The 18534-nt window shown below is 42.6% G+C and overlaps 1 protein-coding gene across 2 annotated transcripts in view; it reads left to right on the plus strand.

Moving 5' to 3' along the window:
• Positions 1–13927: 13927 nt before the first annotated feature.
• LOC143988229 (solute carrier family 12 member 9-like) overlaps positions 13928–18534 on the plus strand; it is a 325643-nt gene continuing 321036 nt past the window's right edge. For both annotated transcript variants that reach the window (XR_013276794.1, XM_077487641.1), the window contains exon 1: positions 13928–14405. Coding sequence is in view for 1 of the 2 variants with exons in the window: in XM_077487641.1 (XP_077343767.1) it covers positions 14228–14405 (178 nt within the window). In the remaining variant the exon portion in view is untranslated. The remainder of the gene's footprint in view (positions 14406–18534) is intronic.

Raw genomic sequence — 18534 nt, forward strand, 5'->3', positions numbered from 1 at the left:
TACTTTGCTTACTGGCCAAGGGGAATATTTTAAAATAAAAAATTAAAACAGTTCTTACATGTTTATGTAATAAACTTACAAGGCGTTAAAGCAGAACCAAAGGCAAAACTTTAAAAACATTTTTTAATAGAGTAAAGCAGCCTATTAATGATTCAATATTTGGTAATCAAACCAAAAAAAGACTCAATTCCCCCACCTACACACTCAATGTAGATGGGGAAATCAGTCTTTCTGCGGTAATATATTCTGACAATGGGAAGACTTCCCTGCCATCGGAATACACTGATCAGCACTGCCAGCTACAGCCAGCAGCGCTGATCGTGCGGACATTTTACCACCATGCTGGTTGTACAGAAGTCAATCGGCAGATCGACTTCTGTACAACCCCCCTGCCCATACATGGATCAAAATTTGTCTGGTCCCTGCTGATCCAGCCAAATTTTGATCCATGTATGGTCAGCTAAAGGGAGAGTTATAACCTTATAACCCCTAAAAGTTTTTTTTATTTTTTTTATTTTGCACAAAAGTGCAAAGGCACATAAAAGAAAAGCAGTAACGAATACAATTCTGCATAGAGTGTACAGAATAATGGATGGTGATACAATACAGTGAAAATGATCAAAATACAAATACAGAGGTTCACTTACTAAAGGCAAATAGACTTTGCAAGTGCAGTTGCACTAATTTTCTCCAGAGTTTAGGCTCGGATTTACATATATGTGCTTTTGTGGGCCGCGTTTGCTCAGGCACTTCAGCTCATTCATCAGGCTGCCGTGCCTGTGTTTCCTGCAGAAAAAAGTGCATGCACCTTTTTCAAATTGCAGCCTGCGGGGAAATTGCATGGTCATTTTGGTCACACGATTTTCCTGCACCTGCAAACTCACTGCATTTTTACATGCGTGGGGGTGCCGTTTAGATTTTTTCATAACCAAGACAGGAAGTAAGAGGAAATCTTTCCAAAGTTATGTAAATCTGGGTTGTCACCAGAACTAGTTTCCGCTTTATTTCTGTTCTGGTGACAACCTAAAATTTGGAATTTTCATCCACTTTCATCACTCTTGGTGAAAATGGTCACCAGGGCTGTGAAACTGGTGAAAACATTCACCAGAGAGGGTGAATCTCCCCAATGGGAGGCACAGAGAGCTATAAAAAGGTGTCCCAATCCCTCGCTACAAAAAATGTTTTGGCATTAGTTATACTGTAAGCTGGTTTTCTCTACGTGAACTGGCTAATTTAAAGCTGAACTCCAGCCTTCCCTTCAGTCCTGCAAAGCTGTAAAGGCTCCTCTCCTGTACTGATGCTGCTTCCTTAAAGCCAGTGACATGTAATCACTATTCAGAAACTGACATCTGCAGAGCAGTGACTGTCAGAATACAATAGCTGCTTAGTGTGAACACACAAATCTATTCATCTCTCATTTAGTTGGCTAGTTAACGTGTATGGATAGCTACTGAGGACATGTTTCTTAGTACTAAAGGTAGTGGATATTCTCATTAAGTCTTAAAGTGTTACAAACCCAGCACCCTGCATTCACTATATCTGGTCTCCCACAGTACATGGAAATGCAATTGTTTTAGTAAATATAAACAGCTAAACACCTTTTCTCACCAGCAGTATATAGCAGTCTTGTGACTTCTATCAGTGTCTGCTTAAAGCTTGTAGGAGGAGTTTTCATTCTGCTCTGACTGTCCTATAAGGATGCAAGACCCCTGACGCTCTGTCTGGACAGTGCTGATTGGCCTTGTGCTGATCATATGCACTCTCCACAGAAAGACTCTCTAGCAATAAAGACCAAACTGAGAATGTGCAGCTTGTTGCATAGTCTTACAAGGAACAAGACTTTAAATGTGTACAGAAATTAAAAAATATTTATGCCGCATAGTAGTATGTATTAAAAAAAAAAAAGAGAGGAAAACCATTTGAGGGCTCCTGTAGTGGGTGAAAGCAAGGAAAGGTACAGACTGAACCCTACATCAACGACGAGCAGCAGATTTTTAGATAAAGTCTTCAAATAACTACTTCACAAAGAATTAACTTGATAGCCCTTAAAGCAGGGATATGCAATTAGCGGACCTCCACCTGTTGCAAAACTACAAGTCCCATCATGCCTCTGCCTCTGGGTGTCATGCTTGTGGCTGTCAGTCTTGCTATGCCTCATGGGACTTGTAGTTCTGCAACAGCTGGAGGTCCGCTAATTACATTTCCCTGCCTTAAAGTGTTACTAAACCCAGAACCTGCATTCACTATATCTGGTCTCCGACAGTACACAGAACATAGAAATGCAATAGCTTCAGAAAATATAAACCGCTAAATACCTTTTCTCAATAGCAATATAAAGCAGTCTTGTGACTTCTAACAGTGTCCAACAGAGCACTGGTTAAAGCTTGTAGGAGTTTTCACTCTCTCATGATTGTCCTACGAGACTGCAGGGCCCCTGACCCTCTGTCTGGACAGTGCTGATTGGCCCTGTCCTAATCACATGCACTCTCCCAAGAAAAACGCTCTAGCAATACACACCCAACTGAGCATGTGCAGCTTGTCTCATAGCCTCGTTTCTATCAGGAGATGGTTTGGGGTCTGTGGAAGAAGGGGATGAACAGAGAAGACAGAATCAAACAGCCTTTTTACACAATGCAGAGGGTTAACCCCTTAGGTTCCCCAGTGCGTTTAACAAGCATGCTTCACTGCATATACAGACTGATTTTACAGTTGTGGGTTTAGTAACACTTTAACACTTAAGGCCCGTACACACGATACAAAAATCGGATGGAAAAATTCATATGACGAGCTGTCTGACGATTTTCCGATCGTTAGTACGGTGCTTTCGACAGCCGATTTCGCTTTTTCATCAGAAATAAGCTGGATGTGCAGACTATAACATTTTTGGCGGATGTGACCTCAGCATACAATTTTCCTTTCATTAGTAGAGTTTTTGTACGAAAAAGATCATAAGAGCAAGACTACACATGCTCAGAAACGAAAGAATACATTCAAAACTATTCAACATATTACGTCACTTCTGAAGTTTTATTCTGACGTATAAGAATTTTCGTATGAATGAATGAATGAATGAAATACTTATATAGCGCACAATGCGAACTGAATCGCCTCTAGGCGCTGTGGCGAGCTTTGATCATCTGCTAAAAGAGGAAGGTCTTGAGTTTTTTCCTAAAAGCCAGGTGATTTTCTTCCAGGCGGATGTTGATTGGTAGAGCATTCCATAGCCGAGGCCCTTGGACAGCGAATCTCCGATCCCCCTTGGATTTATACCGGGCTTTGGGCACGAGGAGGAGGTTTTTGTTGGCTGATCGAAGACTGCGGTTTGGTGTGTAATGATTTATTTTCTCCATTAGGTATTGCGGAGCTTCTCTATGCACGCATTTGTGGGTGAGGCAAAGGGTCTTGAACGTGATCCGATTTTTTACGGTTAGCCAATGTAAGCTCCTCAGTGAAGGAGAAATGGATTCCCAGGGTTTTTTTTCTGTTATCAGCCTTGCCGCCGTGTTTTGGATCAGTTGTAATCGCGCAAGTTGATATTGTGGTAATCCTATGTAAAGCGAGTTTGCGTAGTCCAGTCGTGAATTAATGATTGTTCCAACTACCACTGCTTTGTCATTCTTTGGGATAAAAGGGATGAGTCTGCGAAGCATGCGCAGCAGATGGTGAGATCGACTGACTACTGCTCCTATTTGCGCATCCATTGACATGGTATGGTAAGTAACCTCTTCACTTTCCACATGAGACTAGCATGCAACAAAAAACAGACGTTCAGTCGTATGAAAATCTAAGCGTGTGTACAAGGCTTTAGTGAAAGACATTTAGATTAAAAACATTTTGTTTCATTCTGTGGAATTTGCACTAAACAAGATAATGAGACAGGTTGCAGTTTAGTACCATGAGACTTAAGTTGCACAGACTGTGAACCCCGTAACACTGGATGGATTTCTACCATAAGGATGTCTTGGTATTATGGGATTGATTATGTCTTTTTACCTAGAACAATAACTCATTGCAAACCAAATGTTACCAACGTTTATCAACCCCTAATGACCAGTGGAATCTTTTCTGGTTGCTTGCCATGCCTGACATACGTATATGTTGGCCTAAAGAAAAAGAAAAAGAAAATGTACCTTAACGCCAGATTGTCCGCATGGTATATCCCAATGGATTTCCAGGGGGGCCCAACTAAAACAGGGGGATATTGCAACTGGTCAAAGTTATGTACATATCTATCACTTCACAGGGTGAGATGCACTCGTAGACAGTTAAGCTGGCCTTGGATTTGATTGGATGCAAATGCTGTTGGGGTGTCAGTTTTTCACCTGGCTCTTTCAATTTTTCAGTTGAGAAATGTGGGGCAGGAGGCGAGGAAATTTCAGCTGATCCTTTGAAAACAGGGGGAATCCACATTGTGTATGTCTAATTTCATGTCTGATTGGGTGGGCCACTAGCCATGGGGCACTGGGCAGACTTCTCTGTGCCCATTGCAGTTCTTATCAATATAATTCAAAGGGATGGGGGGGGGGGGGGTAAAGTGGATATCTTGTCTAAGGCCCCATTCTGATTTCATCTGTCTCTGCTTTAAGCTTTTCAACTTTACCAGTTTTCATTTTAGGAATAAGCATTATTTGAGAAAAAAAAAGTAAAATATACCTAGATACCCCAGAAATCCAATGGAATGCATGTGGAATTTTCAGCATTGTATCTGGCCGGCTATGAGATTGACAAGCTGCAATAAGCCCGCTATTAGCAAGGATGTGCTGAAACTGGCAAACAAATAGCAGATGCCTAGCAAGGTCTTTTCAATTTTGGCACATATAAAAGATCACAAAACCAAACAGAAATGATGAGATAGGGATAGACAACATACAAAATATATCAAATGAATCAGACTATACAAAAATAAGTAAAAATAGAAACAGCAGTAGAGAAGGACATTTTTTTTTTTTTTACATTTTCTGCAGCACTGATTCACATGATAGTCTCTATTAAGAGCAAAGGTGCTGGAATTTTCTTTCCCTATATCATGAACAGAAAATATATGCACTGATATTTCAGCTATGGGTTAGAGCTGCACAATTCTGGCCAAAATGAGAATCACAATTTTTTTTTGCTTAGAATAAAAAGATCACGATTCTCGCAACGTAAAATCTTTAACATTATACAAAATAAAAATAAAAAATTGGGCTAACTTTACTGGTTATTTTTTTTTATTCATTAAAGTATTTTTTTCCAAAAAAATTACATTTGAAAGACCGCTGGGCAAATACAGTGTGACATAAAATATTGCAATTATATATATATATATATATATATATATATATATATATATATATATAAAATGTTTGGGGGTTCTAAGTAATTTTCTAGCAAAAAAAAAAAAGTCAGAAAAAGGTTTAGTATTTAAGTGGTTAAACTTTCCTCATTTACACATGAAGTCTATTCCATTGACAAATTGTTACAATGTTTATACTTAAAGTGCTTGTAAACAAATTTTTTTTACTTTTACCTACAGGAAAGCCTATAATAAGGCTTACCTGTAGGTAAAAAAAATATCTTCCCTTTTATATTCCCCTCGGTATGCGCCTCTGACTGCAGCGGCGCATGCGCACAAGGGGATTCTTGGCTGAAAGTCCAGCAGTGGCCGGCCCGACCGGGATGAAATCTCCGGCGCTGTGAGTGGCCGGAGCCGCGATACCCAGAAGAAACGCAGAGGGAGCATGTCAGCTCCCTCAGCGTGGATTGGGCCAGATGTCGGGGCCTCGTTCTAAGGTAAGTATTTCATAATGAGCTAGTATGCGGTGCATACTAGCTCATTATGCCTTTTGCTTTGCAGGTGGTAAAAAAAAAAAAAAAATTGCGGGTTTACTACCGCTTTAAGTTCAACTGCTAAAGAATGTTGTGATTATTGGCAGACTGCCTGTTTTTTTCTCTTTCTTTTGAAGGCTGTGGCTTCAGAAGAGCAGAGAGAATTCTTTGCATATTAAGAATCATGAAACACTTTTGTGAAGATCGCAACGGGAAAAAAAATTGCGATAACAATTCTTGACGATTAATCGTGCAACTCTACTATGGGTGGACCTGGTGCTCTTTTCCAATCCCACCTTCCGTAGGGAAATTCACAATTTTCCCTTTATTAGTAGATGAGTTTTCTGTTGAAATCAAAAGAAACGCATCAAAATATGCATTGTAGTCAATGTGTGTCATTATGTCACATTCATGAGCATAATTATGCATGTGGACCTGTGTTTTGATGTGTTTTCATTTATTTTTGTGGAAAAAGTATCAGACAATTATAAACAATTGTGAATGGGCTTTTGTTTTAAAGTGCTCCTACTGGAGATCCTGGCTTCCGACATCCATGTGAAATGCATTGATGGAAAAGACAAAATTAATTTCTGTCTTTAGGCAAATAACCCCCTCCCATCCCTCCAAGGCCCCTTCAGTATTCCAGCACTGCAGTTCATGTTGGCCTAGACTGGTCACTTACAGTATCTATGACGTTGTCACTCCTGCAGCCTGAGAGGACACTGCTACTGAACTGCCATAGGAGGTACTTATATGACCCTGATAATGACATGGACTTTTTTTTAGCTTCAGCTTTATATTAAACCTTATGCTTTTTTTTTAATTAGCTGATTTATTCACCGAGTATGCAGCTTCTTTATCTTTTAATCCTTTTCTATGTTTTACTTTAAACTTCAACTCTGGGAAAATCCGAATGGCTCATTTAGTCTAGGGGCAAATGATCAAAGAGGATTCACCTTACTCCTGACTCCAGCAGACTCCCACCAATGCTGTGACAGGTCCCTTGCAAAAAGGAACACAAGGGGGCGCCAGCTAAGTGCAGCATCAATGGGTTTATTATGATTAAAAAGCCAAATGCAAACTTACAGAAATATAAAATCAATTATCTGCAGCCATGCCACATTGGATGGAAGCCAGCCACCGGAATAGCCACCTATGACAGCAAACATCATTTTGTCAGTGAGGACAGCAAGTCCAATGTTCCAGGAAGTGAGGAGAGCCACTGTAGAACACAGGGCAGGATGTGACGTCATGCCTGGGACAGGCTGATTACTATGGTAATGTGTTTCAGAGCTCCTATCGGCTAATTTCTCAAACCCAGTCTACAGCAGCTCGTATAGCATGTTTATAGTCTTTGAAAGTCTCTTGCAGAATATATGAAGTCTGTGACCATCTCTTGTATCATGTCTGCAGTCTCTGACCATCTCCTGTATCATGTCTGCTATCTCTGACCATCTCCAGTATCATGTCTGCATGCAGTCTCTGACCATCTCTTCTATCATGTCTGCAGTCTCTGACCATCTCCTGTATCAAGTCTGCTATCTCTGATCATCTCCTGTATCATGTCTGCATGCAGTCTCTGACCATCTCTTGTATCATGTCTGCAGTCTCTGACAATTACCTGTATCGTGTCTGCATGCAGTCTCTGACCATCTCTTGTATCATGTCTGCATGCAGTCGCTAACCATCTCCTGTATGATGTCTGCTATCTCTGACCATCTCTTGTATCATGTCTGCATGCAGTTTCTGACCATCTCTTGTATCATGTCTGCAGTCTCTGACCATCTCTTGTATCATGTCTGCAGTCTCTGACCATCTACTGTACCATGTCTGCAGTCTCTGACCATCTCTTGTATCCTGTCTGAAGTGTCTGACCATCTACTGTATCGTGTCCTTAGTCTCTGATCACCTCCTGTAGACTGCATGTGAGTGACATTATACACACAGAAAATGTTTGCACATATACTACTGTGTCGGGGATGGGGTTGCGTTGCGTCACCTCCCTGAAATGAGTTTGCCACCTCCCTGAAATTAGTTTTTGCAGGTTGGGATGTCTGCAATGCTAACTCAGCCATACAAACTATACAGCTGAAAATCATCGCATTGCATTTGCACCAAAATGGTGCGGACCCTTTTTTTTGGTCTGCACTGGAATCGGATCACATGGATGTTCTCACCCATGCAATTCAATTCCTGTACCATTTCACAGTTCACACTGCGATCTGCAAACCGATTTGGGGGTGTCATTAACTTTACATTGACACCCGCATCGGTTTGCAGATATCAGTGGGAACTGCCTGCGATTCAGATGTGATGCGGAAACAGCACAGGCATCGTATGGTTTCCCACATTGCCAGTGAACGGAGCCTTTCAGTTTACAATACACGCCAACATGTGTGTTATGTACACAATAACATATGCTCTGTGGTAAGAATGGGCCCTGAACCTGACTGAAGTAAACACGGCCTAATGTGGAAAGCATTCATGCACACCTTTGGTAGAAAACGCTCTGAAACCTGACTTTATTTATCCACTTAATGCGTTTTCAGCTTAGTGTGATTCCCAAACAAAAGACTTGCTTTATTTGAAGGGAATCTCTGTAGCCGCTGACACGTCCTAATGGTTCCCCATTTTACTAGAATGTTCTACAAAAACGGGAAGCTCTTCTCATTACAGTAAGAGGTCACACGTTTTCATTTCTTGATTATACAGAGAAGTGTGGAAGAAACAACCATCTTGCAGGCTTCATCTTAGTTCCTCTTTAGTTAGGTAATATTTCAGTTTCACTTGGAGTGACTATTTCCTGGCCTCCCCGTCACATCACACGGCACATCTATACTACTATATATGAAATAGGCCCCTCTCTGTATACTGCTGTGGTGGGTTAATGCATTGATGTATGCAGGGACATGCATTTAGAAAACGATAAATTACTGATTTATTAAGAATTTAGCACTGCTGAGAGCCTGACAGAAAATGTGTCACCTTCACAAAGCCCGCTCACAGACTGCATTTTGGTCATCTGAGCCACAATTACCAACAAGAAATAGATTTCCCATTTTCAAATGGTTGATCTGTGTTTACAATATAGGCAAAGTTCTATTGGCCGACTCTGGTGGCACTGAGGTTTTAATGGTGGACCACTAATGTCCACTTTATAAACAGATACAGCAAACAGTTTCTTTTCTTTTCAGATGAATAAATAAAAGCTGACCACTGTATGAACCCCTTTTTAGTGTTAAATGGTATGTCTCATCTTTGTAACTGCTACAACCGCAGCCCAGCTTGTGCCGTTGAACAACAGACTTACTGGCTAGATTGCCAAGTAAACAGAAAGGAAAGAAAGCCTAAAAAAAGAGAACAAATGCAACCACCACATCTACAGTACCTTACAAAAGTATTGACCCCCCTTAGCATTTTTTGTGTTTTGTTGCCCCACAACCTCAAATTAACATGGATTGTTTGAGAATTTGCATAATTTAATTTACAGAACATGCCCACAACTTTGAAGATGTCTTTTTTTTTTATTATTGTGAAGCAAACAACAAATAGGACAAAATAACAGAAAAAGTCAATGTGCATAACTATTCACACCGCTAAGGTCAATATTTTGTAGAGCCACCTTTTGCGGCTATCACAGCTCCAAGTTGCTTTGGATAAGTCTCTATGAGCTTGTCACATCTTACCACTGGGATTTTTGCCCATTCCTCCTTGCAAAACTGCTCCAGCTCCTTTAAGTTGGATGGTTTGCTCTTGTGAACAGCAATCTTTAAGTGTGACCACAGATTTTCTATTGGATTGAGGTCTGGGCTTTGACTAGGCCAGTGATGGCGAACCTTGGCACCCCAGATGTTTTGGAACTACATTTCCCATGATGCTCCACTACAATGCAAGGTACCAGAGCATCATGGGAAATGTAGTTCCAAAACATCTGGAGTGCCAAGGTTCGCCATCACTGGACTAGGCCATTCCAACACATTTACATGTTTCCCCTTAAACCACTGAAGTGTTGCTTTAGAAGTGTGTTTGGGGTAATTGTCCTGCTGGAAGGTGAACCTCCATCCTAGCCTCAAATCACACACAGAGTGGTACAGGTTTTGCTCAAGAATATCCCTGTATTTAGCACCATCCATCTTTCCCTCAACTCTGACCAGTTTCCCAGTCCCCACTGCTGAAAAACATCCCCACTATGTTTCACTGTAGGGATGGTGTTCTTTGGGTGATGTGATGTGTTGGGTTTGCGCCAGACATAGCTTTTTCTTTGATGGCCAAAAAGTTCAATTTTAGTCTCATTAGACAAGAGCACCTTCCTCCATACATTTTGGGAGTCTCCCACAAGCCTTTTCGCAAACTCAAAATGTGCCATTTTGTTTTTTGCTGAAAGTAATGGCTTTCTTCTGGCCACTCTGCCATAAAGCCCAACTCTATGGAGCATACAGCTTATTGTCGTCCTTATTGTCTCTGCAGCTCCTCCAGGGTTACCTTAGGTCTCTGTGTTGCCTCTCTGATTAATGCCCTCCTTGCCCCGGTCCGTGAGTTTTAGTGTGTGGCCGTCTCTTGGCAGGTTTGCTGTTGTGCCATGTTCTTTCCATTTGGTTATGATATATTTGATGGTGCTCCTAGGTATCAAAGATTTGGATTTTTTTTTATAACCTAACCCTGACTTGTACTTTTCAACAACAGTGCCCCTTACTTGTTTGTAGAGTTCCTTGGTTGTCATGGTAGTATTTGGTTAGTGGTGCCTCTTGCTTAGGTGTTGCAGCCTCTGGGGCCTTTCAAAAAGGTGTGTATATATAATGACAGATCATGTGACACTTAGATTGCACACAGGTGGACATCATTTCACTAATTATGTGACTTCTGAAGGTAATTGGTTGCACCAATTATGGGCTTCATAACACATTGGCACATGCCAATTATCAGCTTTTTATTTCTGAAAAAATGGTTTTATGTATATATTTTTTTCTAATTTTACTTCACCAACTTAGACTATTATGTTCTGATCCATCACATATAATTCAGATTAACCCCCTCCTGCCGAGCGTACGCAGATGTGCGTACTCGGCTTCCGGGGGGTATACCGGGATGATGCCCGCACCTGCAGGCATCATCCCGGTACCATTTTTCTGAGCGGGCGATTGGCTTTCCAGCCATAAAAACCGATCGGCTGTTATGCCGGAGGAGCGGGAGGGGATGTCCCCTCAATCGGGAGCACCGATCTCACATCCGCCGCTTCCAGCGGCTAGGGAGGGACTGGAATGACACCGTAACTGGCGTCATTCCAGTCTCCTAATTGTAAACACAGAAGCGACATCATGACGTCACTTCCTGTTTACTCGGCTGCCAATGGCGCCGGATTTAAAAAAATATACAGTATTCAAAATCGCAGTTTTCGGCGATCTGAATACTTTGAAGTGTAAAGGAGGGATCGGGGGTCTTTTAGACCCCCGATCCCTCCATAAAGAGTACCTGTCACCACCTATTACTGTCACAAAGGATGTTTACATTCCTTGTGACAGCAATAAAAGTGATCAAAAAAATTTTTTAAACAATTTATTAATTTAAAAATTAATAAAATAAATAAGAAAAACAATTTTTTTTTTAAAGCGTCCCCCCCATCGCCGCGAGCTTGCGCAGCAAAGAAAACGCATATGGAAGTCGTGCCCGCATATGTAAACGGTGTTCAAATCACACATGTGAGGTATCGCAGCGATCGTCAGAGCGAGAGCAATAATTCTTGCACTAGACCTCCTCTGTAACTCCAACCTGGTAACCGGATTTTTTTTTTTAAAGCGTCGCCTATTGAGATTTTTAGGTACCGTAGTTTGTCGTCAGTGCAATTATGAAGTGGGACATGTTTGGTATCTATTTACTCGGCGTAACATTATCTTTCACATTATGCAAAAAAATTGGGCAAATTTTATTGTTTCGTTTTTTTTTAATTCATGAAAGTGTCCCTTTCCCCAAAAAGTTGCGTTTAAAACACCGCTGCGCAAATACCGCGTGACATCAAATATTGCAACAATCGCCGTTTTATTCTCTAGAGTCTCTGCTAAAATATATATATATATATATATATATATATATATATAATGTTTGGGGATTCTAAGTAATTTCTAGCAAAAAATATGGATTTTGGCTTGTAAACACCAAATGTCAAAAATAGGCTTAGTCATGAAAGGGTTAAAAAAAACACATTGAACTAAAGGCTTTAATGTAAAAAAATAGGTAAAAAGCCAAGAGGGTGAATACTTTTGCAAGGCACTGTAAGAATTGGTAAGTTGCAAAATAATACATCCTTTTCTCCCATGATGCTAGGGACCAGCAACAGTTTATTTTTATGATTTTTGGAGACTGAGGTAGCAGAGGAACTGGCTCAGTTAGACCCCTTTCACACCGAGGGCGTTTTGCAGGCGCTATAGCGTTATAATGTATACTGTAGCTGCTGTCTTTTAATAATGGGACACTTACCTGTCCTGGAGTCCATCGACGTCAGCACAGCAGCTGATGATTCCATCAGCTGTCGGGTGCTGCTGCCATTCCCGGTAAGGGAACCCGACAGTGAAGCATTGCAGCTTGACGTCCAGGTCCCTACTGCGCATGTGCTCTCTTACTGGCCCCGCAGCAGGGGAAGGAGGAGGGAGCTGGACTTCTGACATACCTCGCCGCGGAAGTGGAGCAAGGTACCTGTAAAAAAACAGGTACCCACTCCCATGAAAGATGCCAAATGTGGCACCGAAGGGGGGGGGGAGGAGACAGATCAACGGAAGTTCCACTTTTGGGCAGAACTCCGCTTAGCGCCTGGGTTCACACTATTGCGATGCGGTAACCAGCGTGATTACCACATTGCATATCCCTCGCAGGCAAATCATATTGCCCTCTGCAAAACAGCTGCGGGTGTCAATACAAAGTTAATGACACTTACAGATCCGTTTTGCAGATTGTAGTACGAACTGTCAATTCAGGAATCAGTTGCCATAGGTCTGAACACCCATGAGTAAGGTTGCCACCTCATCCCTTTAAACCCAAACACATATTAATTACACAGGTTCTGTGGCTGATTAAGGTGGTAATTAAACTCACTTGGTGCCTTATCTGCATTAAATTAGCCCCAGAACCTGTGTAATTCATATGTGTCTGGGTTTAGGTGGCAACCCTATTCATGAATAAGGATGAGTTCTGGCGTGTTCGCACACTCCGCCAGGAAGTCTGCGCAGCGCTGTGCTAATCACAAGCAGTGAGACATTGCCCCGATGTGCGGCTACAGAGATCAGGAAATGTCTCACTGCCTGTGATTAGCGCAGCGCTGTGCCCACTTCCTAGCGGGCTCTGCACGTGGAGTGTGCGAACACTAGGGATGAGCTCCGACGTGTTCGCATAGAACACATGCAGAGCCCGCCAGGAAGTCGGTGCAGCGCTGCGCTAATCACAGGCAGTGAGACATTGCCCCGATGTGCGGCTTCAGAGATCGGTCACTGTCCCACTGCCTGTGATTAGTGCACCGACTTCCTGGCGGGCTCTGCACGTGTTCTATGCGAACACGCCTGAGCTCATCCCTAGCAAACACGCCTGAGCTCATCCTTACCCATGAGATCTGATTCTAGAGCGGAGGAGAAAAAAAAAGGTTCCTGCATTATTTTCGTGGGAATCCAATGCGAGTTCAGCCATACAACTGTATGGCTAAATTCACAATGGAAAAAGACATGGCGTATGATCGGCACAGCAATGTGGTGAGAATCACATGCCATGTCGGACATCGCATGTGTAAACCCGGGCTAAGTGGTTCGTTCTGGTATTGTTTTAGAAACGTGTTTGTCCCTTGCGATCATTTCTCATGAACTATCATTTTGGGCTCTCGGAAGCTGTGTACTAATGATCAGATTAATCGGGCGATCGCTCAGAAAGTGTCATTTTTCATGACTTTCTCACACGGTTTGTACTAGACATTAGGCACACAGCAAATAGTTTCTTACTATTGGAAGTAATACTACTCCCCAGCTCCCTGTGTACAGACTGGACTTTCCCCGTGTACTTTGATTGGTGGAGCTGTGATGACAGTCTATAGAAACACATATATGATGAGAGTGTGTAATGTAGTGATAGGGGCTCAGCTGACAGCCAACAAACCTTCCTAGAAGGGACAATCCCACACTGACAGCCTGCCCTGAATATGAGAAGTGTATTTCCTGCTCGATCAGCCCCTGTGACCTGGCTCTCTACTCACTTCCTTCTACCACACATTGTAGGTGTAGAGCGGAGAGCTGGCCGCACTGCTGCTCCTCTCTGTGGGTGACCCCCTGGACTTGGGAGCCAGATTAGTCCTCCTTCCGGGGTCAGCGCCACGCCCACTCAGGAGGGACGGGGATCACAGCTGGGAGAAGTGATCAGACGGGCAGAGGAAAGTTCCTTGGAGGTCGGCATGGATGAGCGGAGCCCCCTCATCATCTACCCGCTGAGCACAGAGGAGCCAACCAACAATGGGACCCCCCGCCGGGACAGTGCACCCCGATCAGGGACCAGAAAACTCTCCACCTTTCTGGGGGTGGTGGTCCCCACTCTGCTGGCCATGTTCAGTGTGGTCCTCTTCCTCCGGATTGGTAAGTCTCTTCCTTGTCTTTGGAATGACAGCTCTGCTTTTCTAGGGTAGCACTCTTATTATTCTCATTGGTGGTCATCCATTAACCATTTCTTTCCTGATCAGTCATGAAGCCATTCATATGTCACACATGGGGAAGTGGATTGTGATTGATGGTTCACAGTGTGGGAAACCTGCCATCCACAACTTCAAAACACCTGATCTGCAGCGGGCACCAGAGATAAGTTAAGGACACCCCAATCGCAGGTCGCCTGCGCCGAATGGCATGGTACAAAATGTACCATGAGATCCAGTTGCAGTGAATTTCCTAAAGTAATGTGTGCACTGCTTTGGTGCTATTTCAGCCCGGGTTTACACTTATGCCATGCCAGACATTGAATGTCATTCGCACCGCATTGCTGTGCACTAGGGATGAGCTCCAGCGTGTTTGCATGGTCCACGTGCAGAGCCCGCCAGGAAGTCGGCGCAGCCCTGCGCTAATCACAGGCAGTGAGACATTGCCTCAATGTGCGGCTGCAGAGATCGGCCAATGTCTGCCTGTGATTAGCACAGCGAAGCTCATCCTTACTGTGCACATCACACGCAATGTCTGTGCAATGCAAACTCAGCCATACAAACGCATTGCATTTGCACCAAAATGCTGCAGGACCCTTTTTTTTTTTTTTCTTTGGTCCTTGTCTATGGATAGGTTCACCTGTCCCCTGCTGTAACCAAGACTGTGGACCCTTTTACAGAGATTCCCCCCACCATGGTGTGTCCTGGCACAAACTTTGTGACGTGTCAGTTATTTGACACATTCCATTTAAGGATGAGCTCCTGCGTGTTCGCACAGCTCGCATGCAGAGCCCGCCAGGAAGTCACCACTGTGCTGATCACAGGCAGTGAGATGTTTCCCGATCTCTGTAGCCGCACATTGGGACAATGTCTCACTGCTTGTGATTAGTGCAGCGCTGCGCCGACTTCCTGGCAGGCTCTGTATGTGAACTCTGCAAACACACTGGAGCTGATCCTTACTACCGTTACATCAGAAGCCCATTGATTTCATTGGGCTGCCTTAAGCTGCTTCAGCCCCCAAAGATTTTACCCTCCTGACCAGAGCGATTTTTTTTTTTTTTTTTTATTTTTTTTTTTTTTATTTTTTTTTTTTTTTTGCAATTCAGCACTGCGTCGCTTTAACTGACAGTTGCTCGGACGTGCGATGTTGCACCCAAACAAAATTGACATCCCTTTTTTTCCCACAAATAGAGCTTTCTTGTGGTGGTATTTGATCGCCTCAGCGGTTTTTATTTTTTGCACTATAAACGATAAAAAATAATTTCATACTTTTTGCTATAATGCCCCCCCCCCCCCCAAAAAAAAAAATATATATATATATATATATATGTTCCCTCAGTTTAGGCCGATATGTATTCTACATATTTTTAGTAAAAAAAAAAAAAAACGCAATAAGCGTTTATTGATTGGTTTGCGCAAAAGTTATAGCATCTACAAAATAGGGGATAGTTTATGGCATTTTTATTATTAATTTTTTTTTTATTAGTAATGGTGGCGATTTGCGATTTTTATCGGGACTGCGACATTACGGCAGACACATGGGACAATTTTGATACATTTTTTGGGACCGTTTGGCAGTAATACAGCAATCAGTGCCATTAAAAAGGCATTGATTACTGTAAAAATGTCACTGGCAGTGAAGGGGTTAACACTAGGGGGAGATCAAGGGGTTAATGTGTTCCCTAGTTTGTGTTCTAATTGGAGGCTTGGGGGCTGTGCAGGGGAAATGACAGATTGCTGTTCATACTCTACATCAGTCATTACTCAAGATGGCCACAGCCAGAAATGCTGGGGGGGGTGTAACTATTTTTTTTCAAGGTGATTTCTCTACAAAATAAAGCATGGAGACATGGATGGATGGGGGAGTCTATCTTGAATGTTAAAAATGAATGAAATAGCATCTTTGGTTTGTGGTGCTCAGATACCATGTAGTTCTGCTTTAACCACTTGCCTACTGGTCACTTTCACCCCTTTGTTACCCAGGCCAATTCTCAGCTTTCAGTGCTGTCACACTTTGAATGACAATTGTGGTCATGAAACACTGTACCCATATGACAATTTTATCTTTTTGTTTTCACACAGATAGAGCTTTCTTTTGGTTGTATTTAATCACCACTGGGGTTTTATTTTTTGCAAAACAAACAAAATAAGAGTTTTGAAAAAAAAATATATATATTTTTCATAGTTTGTTATTAAACTTTGGAAACAGGTCATTTTTTTTTCCTTCACTGATGAGGCTGAACTGATAGACGGCACTGATGGGCACCCATAGGTAGCACTGATGGGCACAGAATCTCCCTAACCGGGACACAGACAGCAATGAAAACCCGACAGGTGTTCTAATCCCTCTTAACTCTATCCAAAACAACAAAAAAATAGTTGTCATTTACTTATATTTTAAAGCAACACACATTAAAGTGGTTGTAAAAGCACAAGGTTTTTTATCTTAATGAATTCTATGCATTAAGATAAAAATCATTCTGTGTGCAGCAGCCCCCCTCAGCCCCGCTAATACTTACCTGAGGTCCTCTGTCCAGCAATGTCCACCAGCATCTCAGCCATCCGAGATTCTCCCTCCTGATAGGACACAGCAGCAGCACCATTGCCGCTGCTGTCAATCAAAGTCAGCTAGCCAGTCAGGGTAGAGAGGGGGTGGGGCCAAGTCAGGGCTTCTTGTCTGAATGGGCACAGGGAGCTGTGACTCGGCTCGGGTGCCCCCATAGCAAGCTGTTTTCTGTGGGGGCACTAAGTAGGAGGGAGGGGCCAGGATCGCAGAAGAGGGACACGAGAAGAGGAGGATCTGGGCTGCTCTGTGTAAATCCACTGCAACAGAGCAGGTAAGTAGAACATGTTTTTATTTTTATAGGAGAAAAAGAGACTAAAATCACTTTAACATGTGACATAACACACGTTGACGCACCTACATAAATGCATTGCACGTATGTAAATGGACCTGAAAAGTGAGGGAGAATCCGCCAGAGGTGAAGCCTTCCTATAGGGACACTTGTTGTGGTGACAACCCTCGAAGGGTTTAGTCACACTGTCATCATATCTGTACCTGAGCATAGTTCACCCCCTAAGGGAATGTTTACACCAAAATGTGCAATTCTGCATCCGTATTTGGTGAAAGCCACATTCACTGCTTTCTAAATACGCCTCCAAGTCTTAGATTTTCCGTTCGATATTTTAGGAATAATCTTCCGTAGGTTCCAGTGCTTATGATGATTGTCCAGGCTATGGGGGACCAGAAGTGGTGGGAACGATCGTCCCAGGAAGTGTACTGATGAATATAATAGCTCACTGAGTCTTCCAGGTAGAGGAAATGTGCGTCTGGTTGTATATAATCGTCTGATTTCCTTCTAATGGAAAAATAGACATGCGACTAGATTAATGCCACCATACATGGCTCGATTTTCTCTAGTCCGGCTTGTGGCAGGATTGTGTCTCCAAAATTCAAGCCATCTATGAGGACATTAGTCTGCAACTTTTTCCAAAGGTGACAATAGTCTTAGGGTGAGCATACATTTATGCAATTTTCTCATTCAATTTCCTTTAGATTTACCTTCAACTATGTAGTGCAATGGCCTACCTGATTAGATACAAATGGAAAGTGTTTAGATTTGATCTCATATTTTATGGTTTTGGTAAATCCGAAGGAAAATTGTATAATGTATGGCCAGCCTGCAGTCTGATTGTACAGTTTTTTTGGGTTGGTAGGCTCTCGCATAACACAGTTCTAGTACATCTAAAATTGGCTTGGATATTATTGTACAGTGTGATCACATTGTACTTTGTATGGGCAGCTGAGTAAATATTGGTAATTGCTGGGAGAAGCAAACCCTCAGGTCTCGTTCACATTAGGCGATTTGGAATCACAGGCAGAATTGTCATAATTCTGCCGGCGATTCCAAAACATTAGACACGTGTTTGAATGTCGTTATTCTTTATACCACGCCATCCCATACGCAGTGCGATCCTGCCACAAATCACAGAAACAGTCCGCCGGCCACACCGCGATCGCTCCACAGAGAGCCAGAATTGGGATCTGTCAATTTAAACAGACAGATTCCCGTTCT

This window comes from Lithobates pipiens, unplaced genomic scaffold, assembly GCF_037356315.1.
Source record: "Lithobates pipiens isolate NorthernLeopardFrog02 unplaced genomic scaffold, aLitPip1_a1.2 Scaffold_18, whole genome shotgun sequence".
Lineage (NCBI taxonomy): Eukaryota > Metazoa > Chordata > Amphibia > Anura > Ranidae > Lithobates > Lithobates pipiens.